A 13,837-nucleotide genomic window follows, 5' to 3' on the forward strand; every position below is an offset into this window, starting at 1 on the left:
AAACCAAACCCTATCAACCTTTTTCCCCACAGCCATTTTGACATGAAACAGCAGGTCAACACAGGTGTTACTGATGACATTAATGAAGGTTCTGTTCCATGGAAGGCACAGCAGTGTCTCTCCAGCATGAACAACAGCAGGGCACGGCCTCTGTTAGACCTAAATGGAACTGAACCTTGATTAATGTTATTAGTAACACCCGTGATAACCTGCTATTTCATGTCAAAAACACTGCTGTGGAAAAGGTCCATTCATCTCCCCTCCATTTTTTTTAAAGGTAGGCTAAAGCTTTATTTCAAATCATGGATGTACAAAGAAGACAACAGCATCACTTCCAGACAGAAGAAGCAAACAACACAAAAAGTAGTGCCAAAGATAAAAACACAACAAAACAAATCTAACAAAAAAGAGAGTAATAAATAAATAAGCGAGAGTATGACAATAAAAACACTTTAAAAACACTTTAAAAATACTGAATACATTCATTGTTTTGATATATATATATTTTTAATTTTGTGAAGAAGAAATCTTCAAATACAAATAACTGAGTGTTTTATTTTTAAATTTTCATTTGTGGATGAGGCAAGAGGTAAAATTAAATTAATAAGGACAAATGCATTATCGTCCCCTTGTAGGGCCTTGCCTCCACTGCAGGAACCTTAACCATACACATAAAACCTAAGATAGACTTTTGGCACCCTCCAGTGGTCAGACACGGCAATTACAGATACAGCTACGGCGCACTTCCGGTCCCCTAATCAACAAGGAAATGAAATGCAGAAGCGGAAGAGACGCGACGTCCACTTTGCATCTTTTCCAAGCTATCCTTTCAACGTGTAATTTAGCTATATTTTCGTTTTTTTCCTCCTGTCAAAGGAAGGCGACTGCGTGCATGTGAAAATGTCCATGTCAACATTTCAGAAAGTGACCCTCGCTACCTGCTTGGTGCTGTGCGTCGCCCTGCTGCTTCCCAAAATGCTGTTATCCCGGGGGAAGAAGGATGCTGAGAGGCCGGAGGGTGGGTTTCATGTCTCTCTGTACGCTGCATGTCCTCACTGCGTGGTCACTTGGTGGTTTTCATACACGGGCTTGGAGCTGTGTGGTTTTACATTTATGTTTATGTTGATATGTTACGAGTTTCAACGGCTGCTGCAGCTGCGCATATCCTGAACTGACACTTTCCTCCCTGGCGAGGGCGCGCTGATGGTATCCAATGGCACGTGCCAACCTCTGACTTCATTTTTTTGCATCACATTAATGTGTCAGCTATGTTAAGTTATTTTATTCATTTATAATTATTTTGTAATTTGTAATTTAATTTGTAATTTAATTTTATTTACTTGTTTTTAAGGTTGATTACTGTTTTTGACAGCAAGCTCAAGTCAACACAAGCTCAGCATCAGAAATCAAAGTGCTTATTCAGAATTTTTGCACTGAGTTAATTTCAGGGGAGTAACTTAAAAATATCACTACTGTTTATCCCTGATTTAATGTATGTTGTCAGTGTATCTGTGCACCAATATTAGTAAGAGAAATTCCTGTGCATTTATAAGCCGTTTCTTGGTCATGGCAATCACTCTAATTCAGAGTGTGTTTTACACTGTTTACTGTGAAGCAGGTTGTACATTCATCTGCACAGCTGAGTTTCAGCTGGCTGACTAGTAGGTTTATCCTGTGTTCCACCATCATCCCTCAGGTCCAGGACACTTCCCGCCGATGATCCACCGCCACACGGCGCCAGACGGCCAGAGGCCAACGGGCTCCCACTTCTCCAGGGCCCACAACCCAGAGGCCATAGCCAGGGCCAAGGGGGCGGGAACTGGGGCGGGAACCGGGGGCAAGTCCAACCTAGCAGGGCAGATCATCCCCATCTACGGCTTTGGGATCTTACTCTACATCCTGTACATCCTCTTCAAGGTGAAATACATGCATGAGCACATGAACACTCCTGACTGATCAGCTCTGTATACAGTCGTGCCGAGGAAAGATCAATTTGATTCATCAAGTTAATGTGTTTGTTGCAAAATGACCAGTGATGTTATAAAGTTACTTATCCAAAGTAACTTGTTAGAATACTTTTGCATTTCACACTTTACATTACCTTTAAACCACATTTCTTAGAGCTCTGCTGTAGTGATATAGGTTCGACTGCAAAATGTGCTGTCCAACAGTATTTTAAAATGCAGTACAAGAGTATTGCTCTGCAGACATTTGTTCGCATTATTATTGCTGTTATTTGTGATTTAGTTTTTTTTTTTTTGGGGGGGGGGGGGGGGGGGGGGGGGGGGGGGGTGCTTAAATCAAACAATATTTTAAAAAGAATAAAATAATTATGTTGGATTAAATTCAAAAACCAAGGTGTTAAGTATTACGTATATTAGCCAGACACCGATTGATGGCAAGCAGATGTTTGGCACACACACACACACACAGACACAGTTACTTGCTCAGTCCAACACATTAAAGAAACCATAGAGCAGGCACAGACACTGACATACACAGTGCATTCAAAAAGTATTCAGACCCCCTACACCTTTTTCACTTTTGTTATGTTGCAGCCTGATGTTACAATTGTTTCGTCATTTTTTCTCTCATTAATCTACACATTACACAATATCACATTGTAATATTTTTTCACAAAAGTGAAAAAGTGAAGGGGGTCTGAATACTTTCTGTATACACTGTACATCTTTGCATGAACGAATGCTGTACACATGGTTTGCATGCACAACACACACATGCATAGTGGTTTAATAATGCACATCCAAATGTATATCCACATATGCATACGCACACTTATGTGCATACCTTTTACATTGCTTCCATAGTTGTTCTGATTTGCATTGAGAGTGTGAGCGATGTCTCGTTCTCAGATCACGTCCAAGGGGAGCAGCAAGCCCACAGAGGGCAGGTTTGCATCGGTTCGATCAGAGAACATGAAGAGAAAGATCAGTGAGTATCAGGCACCAATGGAGTCATACTCATCCGCTTACCATTTTCTGTAGCTGTATTGCACTCATCCTCTGAATAGGTTAATCAGTGGCATAATCCAACAGCAGTCACTCTCAAAAGCATGTATACAGGAATAGCAAATTAATGGGGGCTCAGGTTAAAAAGTGTCTACAGCTGTGTGATAAAAATCAATACAACGTTCACAGGATTATTTTTCAAAGTATTGACTCTTTAACCCCACGGTGTGAACATGTATCCCTTAGACACCACATATTTATGTTATGACATCCACATTCTGTATCAAGTGAGCAGATTGTGCTAATTATGTTTTAATAAATAGGAATGGGAAATTTAAGAAATATTACTTTGGGTCACCTTGAGTTTGTAATTCAGTTGATCAAATATGTTGATTTTTTTTTTTTTTTTGTCTACCTAAGTGTTAAGTAGTAGGTTGTATTTTAAGCTCCGTGTCTATATTTTAAGTTAATTCTATAAGGTTTTACAACATATTGTTGTACAAATTGTATTGTGACTGTACTGTAAGGTCCTTCACAAATGTCCAGCCCTACTGAAAGAGCCTTGGTATATGGTCAGATGACCAGCCAGATCTTGTTGACATTGCATCAGAAGTTTGCAAAAACATTTGCTCGTTGCATGGGTGTTAGTTAATTACTTTGTGCTGAGATCAGCCTTTGGTTTTCTGATGTTTTATTTTTTTATTTATTTCAGAATGATGGTTTGATCAAGCTTTGGCACAGTTCGACTCAGACACAAGAAACCCAAAACAACAACCAGAAGCTCCATCATTAATTCTTGGACCTCTGAACATTTTAACTGTAAAAGTTGAATTTCACTTTGTCTCTTAAAAACACCTAAAATGAATGATAGTCCTCATAAGTTGTGATATTACAACTAAAAAAAAAAAACTAATACATTTTTCAAAATGGAAAACAAGAAGCAGGTATTTGGAACCTTCTATAAGTGTGTCTTGATATAGTCGGTGGCTATACTGTCATTTGTTTACATTTGTGCACATTTTGAAAAAATACCAGAGCTACAATATAACTCTATACATACACTGATGAATAGAGTCCAGATGCTTGACCCATGTGCTCAAAACAGTGGGCTTTGTGGAGCAGGTGGAGTGACAGGTGTAGTGGAATTTGAGGGGAACTTCACTCTTCTCCTTTCTCTCCTCCACTTTTCTCTGCTCCTCTCCCTCAGCGGACTTTGAGCTGGCTCAGCTGCAGGAGAAGCTGAAGGAAACAGAGTTGGTGATGGAGAATATTGTTTCCAGTGCCAGCCACAGCCCTGACAGGTGGGTGTGTGCCTGCTGTACATTAAGGACTCATTTCCTCAACCAGCTTACTCCCTCTATTTCCTGACATGACTGATTGCTTAATTGAGTTTATTTCTTGATTTGATTTAATAACGTGTATGCAGTAATCGCCTCCACACCAGAGGCAAACACACTCACATACAAAATATGTGAGTGTGTATCAAAGCTTTCTCATCAAAGCTGAAAAGTTTTTGCTTTTTTTTTTTATGGAAGGATCACATTGGAGTGTTTACTACATTCGAGTATCATCCTCTTGGTATTGGTGTGGCTGGGTATGGCTTTCTAAAATCTTGATAGATTAAAATATTGTTATTTCCTTGTTGTCCTAATTAGTGGCTACTATACAGTCTGTGTTTAGGATCTGGGCAAGTAATTATTCCTTTGAGAGCCAGATAATCATCTTTCAGATTTCACATTTAAAAGTTGATTTGTTCTTTTGAGACATTTTTTCTCAAATATATCACTGGTCTTTTGGTTGCTATGTGTTCCTCTTGCACAGCTGTAAATTTAAACTGATTAGGCCACAGTCCTTCAAAGTGTGCCCAAATCAACAAACAATTACTGTTCTCAGGCACATTGATGCTGTGCAATCAATCCTGAAAATCCAATTAAACAATATTGAGATTTGCAGGAATACTGCGCAAACCCATTTTCTCCTTACAGGGAAGGTGGTGGACAGATTGCTTAACTATCCTCTAGTAACTGTGATTGTTACCTTTCTCACACACTCACAGACTAATAACTACAAGAATGCACTCAGTAGAGTGCAGATCTCCACCAGGCATATTGCTCCTTTTCTGGACCCTAGGCTACCCAGCTCTGGACTACCCTAGAGACACTTTTCAAATTGCAAAATAAAATACTGTATGTTTCAAGTACAATACAGTACAGTATAGAAAATATACAATATAAGATATGTTTCTTAGGGACGCTCCAGTAGCTCACCAGATAATAGCGTGTACCACTTGTTAAGGTTGAGTCCTGATTACAGCGTCCTGGGTTCGAATCCGACCTCAGGCCATTTGCTGCATGTCATCCCTCCTCTCTCCTCTACCTGTCTTGTCTCTCTATGCTGTGACTATCAAATTAAGCAGAAATGCCAAAAAAATCTTTAAAAAAAAAAATAGTTTATGTGTGTCTAATGAGGGAGTCTCATATAGCGATCCTGGAACAGAGAGACAGAAGTGGTGGTCAAGCAAGCTAGAGGGTGAATGAAGAGAGAGAGAGCGGACGTAGCGAGAACAAATATTTTTCAAAGGTTTTGAATCACCGCAACCATGACAGGTTGTTCAGCTGTTCACAGAATGTTAGTCTGATAGGCCAAGTGGTTTGCAAGATTAGCTGCGGACAGACACGCAGGTGCACACACACACACACACACACACACGAAAACACAGGACATACAAACACAGCCCAGTTTTTAAATGGAAGATGTGTTTGTGTGTTGAGTTGTGAACGTCTCTTGGTGCTGCAGGGTGAAGGGAGTGACGGCAGACCAGGAGGAGAGTCTCCTGCAGCAGCTGAGGGAGATAACACGGGTGATGCAGGAGGGTCGGCTGGTTGATGGCATCGCCCCCGAGAACAAAGCCCAGGGTGTCTGGGAAGGTAGATTAACACTGAGGCACAACTAGATGATTTAATTAAACCTGCACTAGGCCCTGACTGAGATGGTGCACGTTTCATTTATTTTCCCAAATGAACTCGTGCAGGACTCCAAAACTTACCAATCCATTGATCCTTTATCCATTATAATGGCATACAGTGTGTAAATTCTTCTTGTAATATTAGGTTTTTGACTTGGGGTTCCTCCAAAGTAGATATGTGGTGAATTGCAATAAATGGGTAGCATTTTTTGAATGCTGCAGAATTTAGGGTAAAGCAAATGTAGCATCATGGATGTAAATACCCTCGGTAATTTGTATTTATTCTTTTCAATCAGGTCATCATGGGGAGCCTGCTCAATACTGGGAACATTCCTACTGTCCATATCACCATAACCAGCAGAGCGGTCCACAAGCGGAGACGGAGACTGAGAGAACAGAGGCTGATGGGGCTGAATTGGCAGAAAATATTCCTAATGATAGAGGAGAAGCCGAGGAATCAGAGGATTTGAACAAGGACCAAGTCAGAGAAGACGTGTTCACAGCAACAGGGGAAGAAGACACAGGGCCAGGGGGCAATTTGGACAAGAATGATAAGGATTTGTATGAGCCAGAGGAGGGAGGGGGAGGAATCGATCTGGGCGTCCCAGAAGAAGACCTGGCCGGAGTTCTGAAGGAGCTGGAGCTCACATTGAAGATGACCTCCATGATGGAGCAGGAGAAGATACAGGATCTGGTCGAGCCGGAGGAAATGAAAACCGTCTGCAGCCAGGTCAGACGGAGAAACAAGAGGAGGAAAGCAAAGAGAGACACTCAGTGACTCCTAACATGATTGCCCATAAACTGGAGCCTGTGCCTAGTTTTTGAGGGCAGGATTTTCAAGTCTGTTCTTATGAAAATACACGGACGATAGCATGAAAATTAGAACAGAGGATCCCAGCAACCAAGATAGCCAGCCTTGTTTATCTTTGCTACAAAGCTTAGAAAATACTTCTGTACTGGGCAGTTTTTATTATGAAGATCAACTTGATCCATCGGCAGTGGAACAAATATGGTATATGGTCTTAATATTCTCTTAACGCTATGATGTTTTTATTTTATTTTATACTATGTTTATTTATTTATTTATTTATTTATGAAAAACCAGGGACCTTGCTTATAGAAAATGCTTAGATCAAATTTGAAAATATCTGCATATAATCTGCATATGCAGAAAATCACATTTCATTAAATTTGAAATATAAATAGTCAGCTCCAGATATGAAAAACCCTCTACCTCTGCTGAATTGTATGCTACCAGTACATGATGGTGCTGGTTTCAGAGGACTCATCTGTGTAAATAAACCCACAATATTTTGTTCTGTATCAGGGCAGTTAGTATCTGTTCAGCACGTTAGTTGTTGAGGCCACTTTCTCAGCACGGTTTAAATTGTTTGTCAGTCACATGAATGGAGATCATTCTCATCAGGCGTCTGAATTGGAGCTGGTTTATGATTTATGCATGAGGTGTTCTCTAAATAATGGATAAACATTTCAGAGAGTTGAAGACAGCATGAAACAATACTATGAACTCGTATTATACCAGATTCCTAGGGCTGTAACTAATTATTTTATCTAACTGCTAAACATTTCAGTCTATAAAATGCCACGAATAATTACAAATGCTCATTTCAAGTTACTAAAGTGAGGTGTTCAGATTGAGCGGACCCCCCTCTCTCTCTCTCTCTCTCACACACACACACACACACACACACACCACTTAACTATCAGCCTAACTTTATAATGATATAAATAATTTCATCTTTTACTACTAATAATAAATGATTAAAACAGCTGATCAGTTAGACTTGGAAATGATTAACTGACTTATCGTCAGGGCTACAAATTCCTCCAAGGAAAAGGAAATATGTGTAGGAGTTGTGCTGCTGCTGCAATAGACAAAGTTGAAATTTGAAATATCTGTTCAAACTTATTTGGTCACCACTTAATGACAATGTCATTAACTGCAATCAGTGTGCCTTATTACTTTTGTTAGTGTACTCAACTGGTAAACTAGCAAAACAAATGAGCAACCATTCAGCTTAACTTCCTGTGGTGTTTATTTTCACGCTGTCATGTTTTAAATACATATCTACAAACGTGGCCCCTGAACTTCAAAGTAACAGTACCTGGATTGCATTAGTGTCACTTCATTCTTACCGATAAAGCTCGTTAATTAAGAAGAATATGTTTTAGATGGGTGTTGTGAACCAACAGTCTCTTTGTTTTACATATTAGCTGTCACACTCTACTTAAATATATTAAACTTTTGTACTTCATTTATTCACTGTTTTTAAAAGCACCTGGGTCTGCATATCAGTGTTTGAAATACTGTGAATAAACCTCTTATAACTCTTATCTTTATTTATTCTCATATCTTTAAAAGTGATGTTTTGCTGTTGCATTCATTATAAACCATTCATGTCAGCTACATGTTTAAATGCATCATGAGGATATTAGTTTACATACTTGCCCTCCCCAAATTAAGAGCTGCAGCACCATAAATCAGAAAAGAGTTTATTACTTGTAGAATGGTTCATTCTACCCATACAAAAACAACATCACACGATGTTAGAGAAGTGAGTATCGGATAACAGTTTAGCAAGTGGCACGTCACACCAGCATCTTCACTCCAGAAGAACTATACTGTGGCATTTCAGCGACTGTCGGTTGGACTTGGCTTGCGCCTGCCCACCACTGAGAGAGGAAATAAATCATTGGTTGAGTGAGGGTGCGGCCTCAGTGCTCCATTGGCTCATCAGGTGCACCTCCGGCAGCGGGTTCATCTGCAGGCTGGGCGACCTGAGAAATCAACAGAATTATCAATCAGCACATGAGCCTCTGGTTCAATTTAACACCCATGTTAATATTCCAATTTAAGTTAAAAAATACATTTGAAAATATTGAGTCATTTTCTACAATATCAAATTACTTCAATAAAATACTAAATGGATAGATGCTGGATGTGTTTATGTGAGCAGGCAAACTTTAAATACTAGAGGTATAACTGGATGTAGTGCCTGTTGAAAAAAAGGGGGGTTTCTTCTTTTCTGTTCATATATATATATATATATATATATATATATATATATATATATATATATAAAAACCCAATAATAACAATTAGTATAACCAAGAGTGATAACCAAAAGATAAGGTATAGTGCTGTTATAGGAACTTGTAATTACTGCACACCAAAATGAAAAATGGATCTATTACTGCCTGAAATTGAGTAAACCAACCAAGAATCCAAACTCGCTTTGTAAAAATCCTGATACCTTTCTCTGTGGTCTCTCCTCCAGTCCCTCCAGGAAGGATGCGACGTCATCGTCGTCATAAATGGTGAACTCCATGTCCTTCCCCACAATGCCAATGGAAACATTCTACAAGATGTGGAAATGTACTTAGGAAGTGGTCTGCAATGTGGCACATTTAAATTAATGGGAAAAGACGTGCCAACATCCTGTGTGCCAACCAACGTCTGAGCTGTTGTAAGTCAAAGCCATGAATTCATATTTATTCTGGTTTTTGATTCATGGCTCTGTCTTGAATAGTGACTGCAATTTCTTGGGAGACACACACATTCAGGACAAACACGTCTCCCATGTAAGAAGCATGTAACTACACAGACGCAAAGATGGGACATCTTTTGTGTACAGGTGTTTGAAATACCAGCAGGAGCTAATCACTGCTGTCCAAACAAAACCTTGTATCTCCATATCAGTTTTCAGTAAGGACAAAAGTCTTGACTCTTGGTAACACTTACAAAACTTTCTGAATGCATAAAGGAGCAGGTAAATACTCAAATTATGTTAAAAAATAAAATAAAAACTGGAGATAAGTGGTTTGCACTGGACAGTAAAGTAGTGTACCTTGGTGGTGAGGTCCTGCTCCGTGGGGAGAGTTTCTCTGAGAGCACGCAGGCCGTGCTGGACCAGCTCGTTCAGGTTACCTGGAGAGACAATGACACCACTTTTCACTTGTCAATCAGTGACATGGTGCTAGTATTCAAGCTTGTAAACTACAGGGATATCAGTTAGGGGGAGGAAAAAAAAACTGTTTTCCAGGAAGTAGAAATGATGGAATTTTCATATGAGAATACAAGAAATATAAACTTATTAATCTTGAGGAATTTATTGTTAGGTGTACATAATGGCATATGTAATTAGATAAAAAGGTGAATCACAGAGTCTCTGGGGTAAAGAAATGATACTACAAACTTATGACTGTCTGATGAGGCAATGCATTGTGGGGCTCGTAGTAAATTTATCTCTGGACTTTTTTATGTACAAAGTCATGAGCCCATGACTTTTTCCAATGAACCTGAATTTCATCCATGCACTTCCATTTGTTTGTACTGATGATTTACTCAGGAGTTTTATGCCCATATAAGTGTCCAAATGTTCATGCAACATTGCAATTAGGAAAATGAACAGGATTCTTGGTTATGAAACCCTGGCAACCGAATATGACCCTGCCCACTCTATACTCTATGTAAATGCTGACTGCGGTTTGTCTGAGTTTGTTCTTACAGTCCATGAACTTGTCCATGGACCTCTCCAGGTAGGTGCGTGCAGACTGAGAGCGCGCTCCGATGGACATTGCTTTGCAGTCAAAGTAGTTGGCTGATGGACAGGTCTGGAAGATGTGAGGTCCCATGTCCTAGGTGAGATGAGTGAACAAAATAAATGAGAGCTATGGTTACATTTTCATATTCCGTAACAAACACTAAAACTTTACTCCTCTAAAGTAAGAATTTCAGTGGAGACAGTCATGAGTATATGAATTAAAGAGACCTTTAATCAATGCCATGCCTGAGCAAACTTACATCATAGCCGGCAATGAGGAGTCCAACGCCGTATGGCCTCCTTCCATACCTTTGTGTTGGAATCTGGGTTTCTAAGTATCAAGTCAAGGACCATTTTTCAAAAGCGGTCTGGCTGAGGAAACTTGATCCTGTATCCATGTAGCCATATTCACACCAGGGCCAAATAAACATTTAGCCACTAGAGCTGCTGTTTCAGTGCTTTGCTCAGGGGCAAAATGAACAATGCAAAAAACTGCTGAGAAAGGGGAAAACATTGGTAGTCTGACTGGTAAACTTAGACACTTGTCATGGAACTTTATACTGTCTGGTTCCTCAAATTATTAAACAGACTCTTCCACCACTTTCTCAGCCAAATGCAAATTCAGAACAGATTTAACATCAAAATTACTCAATTACTTGACAAACTGGTAAAGCAGATAAATGTCCAGGTCACAAGTAAACACCTGCAGATGACTGTCTCAACAATTAAAGATATGAAATTACATTTTGTCTGTTTTAAATTAAGGGACTTTGAGGATACTGCTGCCTATGAGAGTGACGAGCCGTGATGTAGGGAGGGGCCTGTCGAAGACGAATCTTGAGTCCAAGCACTCCTGACGCATGAAGTTACTGGGGGAAGTGAGGCAGACAGGACAGAGGGATTAGCATATTACAGTGAATTTCTTCAAAGTTTCACTGAAAAGCTGTCTTCAGCATCAAGGAGGAGTGTGTGGGTGTAACCTACCAAAGCAACCTAGCATCAGCAGTCAGTCCAGCAATGGAGATACCGACATGGTTGTCCACATGGAGAATCTTCTTCTGGTGGGCAGCCAGTTCAGACTGGGCTCTCTGCGGAGATAGGAGGAACAACTGGCATGTGCTATCTGCTCAAAAACTGTTCAGTCAGTGATACTCGACCACACGTTAGGAAAAGAGAAAGATCTGCCCACTGTAATGTAGCTCCTAATAATCTGATGGTAGGACAACAACGTGTCCTCTCATCTACTCTACTATATGTTGCCTTGTGCCCTTTGGTTGTGTGTATGTGTGTGTGTGTTTAATATGAATAGTTTTAAGTGGTTAGAATAAGAGTATGTGATTAACCTAATTGCAATTTAAAGTGATTACACACCCATTTCAACTCAGTTTCACAGATGAAGCACCTAATTCCAAGTGTTTAATTCTGTCAATATATGAGCATCTTAGTAGGAAACAAACATGAATTAGAAATTAAATGGTAACTGGTTATACGTCCATAAGAGCCATGACCAGTGAGCAGTTTTTTTTTTATAGAAATGCACCAAGGCAGAAAGTGAGTGGAGCAGGCACTGGCTTACTGTACCTTGAGAGCAACTAGGACCGCGTGGGTCCTGGATTTGAGTCCGACAGTTGCAGACCCTTGCTTCACTGCCTCCATTGCATACTCAATCTGATGAATACGGCCCTGGGACACAAATACACACCTTCTTTAACACAATAAGCTGTTACATGTAAATGAAACACTGACATTTTTTGTTTCTACTGGTGAATCAGAAGCAGAAATACCCTGAGGGGAAACTGGGTCAGTTGCAGTTGCTCAAATTGTCAAAAGAAAAATATATTATAAGAATAAGTGAAATTATAAGGAACAGAAAAAGAAATAAGAAACAGAAAAATATGTGCACTATGTATATGTGCATTAGTCCTAGAAAATATTACAACAATGACAGGAATAAGAAGTTGAGCATACACACACACACACACACACACACACACACACACACACACACACACACACACACACACTATATATAGATAGATAGATCTACCATATATACACGGGGATATTGCACTGTTGAGCTGTTGCAAAGTCCTATAGGTATAAATTGAGGCACTATTAAATGGCTTTATAATCAGTTGAACAGTGAATTAGTTGCAAGGCAAAGTGCAGCTTACCTGCGGGCTCCATACCGTGACATCATTGTCGTACTGATTACGGAACTGGAGGTGGAAATAAATCATGCTTTTTTAAGAATGACATTGAGAAAACAAATTCAGTGTTTTCCACAAAGCAGAATTGAGCTTACATCACTGTCTTGCATTGTGGGCAGCCTCCTCGCTTACACACACGGATAGGCTACCTCCCTCTTCAACTAAGACTTTTCTAGACTCGGGAATTTTGTTACCACTAAATAAATAATAAATCAACCGGGCAGCTTGCAAAGTCAGCCAGTGGGAGCCTTTGTCCACGGCAACTCGCCATGAAGCATCACGCATTCCCGTAAATGAAGTTCGGGTTTCATGTTTGACACCTCTGGGTACTGCTCTTTTATTGTCACTGCGGGCAGCCAAATATTAGCTAGATAAACGGCAACTTTAAGGGAAATTCTCAAGGACAGCGAGTTAACCGGCTACGGAAGCTGCACATTTCTTCGCCACCACGACGATTTTGTCCGTGCAGACTTACAGCGGCGAGCTAAGAGAAAGTGAAACTAAGAGCCATGACACTGGCAGAGAAGGCTAAACTGCTCGCTAACTTACACTGGCTAATCACTACTACTAGCCACTCTGTATTAGCCTGGTAACTCAGCGACCCGCTCACACCAACTTAATGATCGATGAAACACATCAGTGTTGTCATAAATAGCATTTAATGTGAAACTGGAAACTACCATTAACTTAGACACATAAATATTCTCCAGCTACACGTTTTTTTCACCCGGTATCAACGCTCTAAGCTGTGCTGTTTTGCTTACTCACAGTGCACTCGAAAGTTAGCTAGCCGGCTAAAGTTAGCTTACAGTGTGAGTACATCGTCCTCGTTTTGTTTTTAGTCCACTCTAATACGTTTGTGTGCTATATGATTGATGTACTCTCTCGGTATTTTATATGATGTTAAAATCATCGTAGTACAACATATTTCATTCATATTTACCATCTCTGCCTCTGACTGCCGCCTCTGTGGAGCTGTGATTCCGATTTGATTTGTTTTCCTGGATTTGACGTCACGAGAAGCAGTCGATCTCCGACGCCGAGTGCCTGATCGATTGAACTGCCTCACTTATTTAATCATCTAAAATGGGAGTTTTAACTCATGTCATTGCATTTTCAGGTTACCTA

The 13,837-nt window shown here is 40.0% G+C and overlaps 2 protein-coding genes across 4 annotated transcripts; one reads left to right on the forward strand and one right to left on the reverse strand.

The window, feature by feature from the left end:
- The first annotated feature begins 253 nt into the window (after nucleotides 1–253).
- On the forward strand, nucleotides 254–8,289 carry ric3b (RIC3 acetylcholine receptor chaperone b). Of its 3 annotated transcripts, none has more exons than XM_030053895.1 (7): nucleotides 254–277; nucleotides 922–1,018; nucleotides 1,697–1,917; nucleotides 2,874–2,952; nucleotides 4,177–4,270; nucleotides 5,766–5,896; nucleotides 6,231–8,289. In XM_030053895.1, exons 2-7 carry the CDS (start codon nucleotides 976–978, stop codon nucleotides 6,710–6,712), a joined length of 1,050 nt encoding a protein of 349 aa, XP_029909755.1. In that variant the 5' UTR covers nucleotides 254–277; nucleotides 922–975; the 3' UTR covers nucleotides 6,713–8,289. The 3 variants fall into 3 exon arrangements, with proteins under 3 accessions (XP_029909755.1, XP_029909754.1, XP_029909756.1); XM_030053896.1 differs by lacking the exon at nucleotides 254–277 and adding an exon at nucleotides 818–836; XM_030053894.1 differs by lacking the exon at nucleotides 254–277 and having other exon boundaries at nucleotides 744–1,018.
- A 143-nt stretch (nucleotides 8,290–8,432) lies between these two features.
- On the reverse strand, nucleotides 8,433–13,764 carry psma1 (proteasome 20S subunit alpha 1). The gene is made up of 10 exons (XM_030053897.1): nucleotides 13,653–13,764; nucleotides 12,674–12,718; nucleotides 12,081–12,182; nucleotides 11,484–11,587; nucleotides 11,280–11,368; nucleotides 10,760–10,830; nucleotides 10,464–10,593; nucleotides 9,804–9,883; nucleotides 9,210–9,314; nucleotides 8,433–8,733 (listed from the first exon to the last, which is right to left on the reverse strand). The coding sequence occupies exons 1-10, from the start codon at nucleotides 13,653–13,655 to the stop codon at nucleotides 8,671–8,673; spliced, it is 792 nt and encodes a 263-aa protein (XP_029909757.1). The 5' UTR covers nucleotides 13,656–13,764; the 3' UTR covers nucleotides 8,433–8,670.
- Nucleotides 13,765–13,837: the final 73 nt, after the last annotated feature.

The sequence above is a fragment of the Myripristis murdjan genome, chromosome 6 (genome assembly GCF_902150065.1).
Source record: "Myripristis murdjan chromosome 6, fMyrMur1.1, whole genome shotgun sequence".
Taxonomy (NCBI): Eukaryota; Metazoa; Chordata; class Actinopteri; order Holocentriformes; family Holocentridae; genus Myripristis; species Myripristis murdjan.

What these genes read in the sequence shown, in the direction of transcription:
- ric3b (XM_030053894.1), top strand. Translation starts at nt 901, where the DNA reads ATGTCCATGTCAACATTTCAGAAAGTGACCCTCGCTACCTGCTTGGTG. An exon ending in GAACATGAAGAGAAAGATCA is followed by an intron (nt 2,953 to 4,176) that starts GTGAGTATCAGG and finishes CCTCTCCCTCAG; the next exon opens with CGGACTTTGAGCTGGCTCAG. An exon ending in GCCAGCCACAGCCCTGACAG is followed by an intron (nt 4,271 to 5,765) that starts GTGGGTGTGTGC and finishes TTGGTGCTGCAG; the next exon opens with GGTGAAGGGAGTGACGGCAG.
- psma1 (XM_030053897.1), bottom strand. An exon ending in CGGTCCTAGTTGCTCTCAAG is followed by an intron (nt 11,588 to 12,080) that starts GTACAGTAAGCC and finishes CTATCTCCGCAG; the next exon opens with AGAGCCCAGTCTGAACTGGC. An exon ending in AGGAGAGACCACAGAGAAAG is followed by an intron (nt 8,734 to 9,209) that starts GTATCAGGATTT and finishes TTGATTTCTCAG; the next exon opens with GTCGCCCAGCCTGCAGATGA.